This window comes from Berghia stephanieae, chromosome 10, assembly GCF_034508935.2.
Source record: "Berghia stephanieae isolate SIO BIC M18660-M18661 chromosome 10, UCSD_Bste_1.3, whole genome shotgun sequence".
NCBI lineage: Eukaryota > Metazoa > Mollusca > Gastropoda > Nudibranchia > Aeolidiidae > Berghia > Berghia stephanieae.
In genome coordinates, this window is record NC_088369.1 from 32848946 (window position 1) to 32851445 (window position 2500).

The 2500-nt window shown below is 37.0% G+C and overlaps 1 protein-coding gene across 3 annotated transcripts in view; it reads left to right on the forward strand.

Moving 5' to 3' along the window:
* Window positions 1-2500, forward strand: part of LOC144980993 (peripheral plasma membrane protein CASK-like) — a 463618-nt gene that overhangs the window by 193765 nt on the left and 267353 nt on the right. For all 3 annotated transcript variants that reach the window (XM_078929038.1, XM_078929036.1, XM_078929037.1), the window contains exon 7: window positions 2173-2348. In XM_078929038.1, coding sequence (XP_078785164.1) covers window positions 2173-2348 — 176 coding nt within the window. The remainder of the gene's footprint in view (window positions 1-2172; window positions 2349-2500) is intronic.

Sequence of the window (2500 nt, forward strand, 5' to 3'; positions counted from 1 at the left end):
ATATTTTTTGCCGTGTTTGAGTCCCAGTTTTCCCTGAGCGCCCCTTCTGAGGGAGGGACCTTCCCAGGAGTTAGTAAATGCGTTGCTCGGCCACTTCACTCTACGCACACTGGGATAAGCTTCGACACTATGGCCATGAAGCTCTTAATCTTAAGGACTTACTTTATTTTAGACAATTTGGTGGTAGCTCACTTGAAAATGCACTCTTAGTATACACATATATAAACATATACTGGGCTCCCTAAAAGGGTTTTTTTAATGTGGTCTCCCTAAAAACATGTTTTTACCAAATGTCTCCTTAAAGCTACAGAAACACTTAGTAAAACATTAGGGGAACCGAGTAATTTTCTATATACCATTGTGATCATCAAGCATCAGAATTGTGTTCATAAATCATTGTAGGGAATCAAACTATACTCATTTGAACAAAGATTGGAACAGTTTAATCAATTTGAACAAGACATATGCTTGTCCTCCAATTGGTGCATTTCACAGTGGTCACCTTAATAGTGGATTGATACTTATATATATATATATATATATATATATATATATATATATAATATATATATATATATAATATATTAAAAGGGAAAAAAAATGGAAGCACTGCAACGCGCATTTAGCACAATGAACTCTTTGAAATGCATTTTAAATGGACATATTATTTATTATTTATTCCTTCATTTATTTATATGCAAGACTGTATCCTTTTTCTTTCTTTATTTTATCATTTGTTTTGGGTCGAGTCATCAATTATTTGATACGAGACTTGAAATTTCCGTCGCCAGTTGTCGTAAATGGTTTCCCATGTGATTCACATGTCTCGCCGGAGAGCCAAGCAATTTATCTTATTCTCTATTCAAAGAAGAGAAATAAGGAAAGAAAGAAACAACAACAAAAACAAGAAAGTGATATTGAAGTCTTATTTATATAATTGTGTGTTTATGGGTGGGAATTACAAAATTCCTTTGTGGGCCGGGAAGATAAACGTTTTATCCTCAATTTCACCTCACGTCATCTTTGACGTAGGTCACATCAAACTCCACAACATCAATAATTGGCCTACATGACATATTCATTTTATTGTCTTTTGTCTACCAGAGATAGAAGTATAAACTGATATTGTTTTCTTTACAAAGATCAAAAAGTTGTTTTCTTCAAGGCTGAGTTCATAGCGACTCGTTCATCTCTAGAACATTTGGCAATTACTGTTTGATTACAAAGTTTAGGATACATTGGGATCTTAAATCTTACAAAAGCAGCTTATTCGAAAGAAAAAAAAAACTCCAAAAAAAACAAAACAACAACAACAACAACAAAATACAAAAAAAAAACAAAAACAAACAATAAACAAGATCACCCCCCCCCCCCCCCCCCCAATGAAACCCAAACAAACCGAAAAAAAAACTTGGTGTTGGTTTCTTATACCTCGCATATTGGGCAGGGAGGTCACCTGATGTGTCTTCTATCCTCCTACATCTGTTTTCCAGCTTGCTTTCTGTATTTGTCTTGGAATAAAATTATTTAGTTTTGTCCTGACCCTGGCCCAAGCCAGTGGCTTGGGAGATTATATTTTTCCCTTGAAAATAATCTCTGTTATGTACTGTTACATTTTTTATTTAAATACAAAATTGTTTGTAAACATTTAAGTGTATTCCTCTTTGTGGGATCCTGTGCTGCTGTCTAGATGAGACTTTTAGTGATCTCAAACTAAGCACACTGATAGTATAATCTTGTTCGCTATTTGTACCATTCCCCTTTGTCTTATTTTTTTTTTGCTCCTCGCGTGCTTTCAATTGTAACTCGAGAATTTTTTGACTACCTCATTTTCTTCCTTTTAACTGGAACTGAAATGGCTTAGCGTCGCAAAACCTAAAAAAACCCCGAAAACAAAATAACAACAAACAGGAAAAACAAAACAAAATAGAAAACGAGAAAAAAAATGCATAGAGATCAGTGTCATGTCAAATCAGCATGTCAATTTATGTGGAGATTTTGTACTCCAGTAGAAACATGATTGTCTCTCTCTCCTTCTCCCCCCCCTCTCTCTCTCTCTCTCTCTCTCTCTCTCTCTCTCTCTCTCTCTCTCTCTCTCTATCTATCTATCTATCTATCTATCACACACACTCTCCTCCCCCCCCCCCCCCCCCCCGCCTATTTTTTGTACAGGTCGAGTGGGTACCCCTCAATATATGGCACCCGAAGTGATAGATAGGCGCCCCTACGGCAAGCCCGTCGATATGTGGGGTTGCGGAGTCCTTATGTTTATACTGCTGGGAGGGTACCACCCTTACTGTGGCACCAAAGAACGACTCTATGAACGCATCATGAACGGCAGCTACCGGGTAAGCAATTCAATCAACGAAATGCAGTGGAACACGCATTAAGTCAACACCGCCGGGTCAGAAATACATGGTGACTATAAGGAGGGTTGACTTTATCCATTATAATCAATGGAACACACTCTGATAAGTTCAAGATATTTGTTGAAAGATGT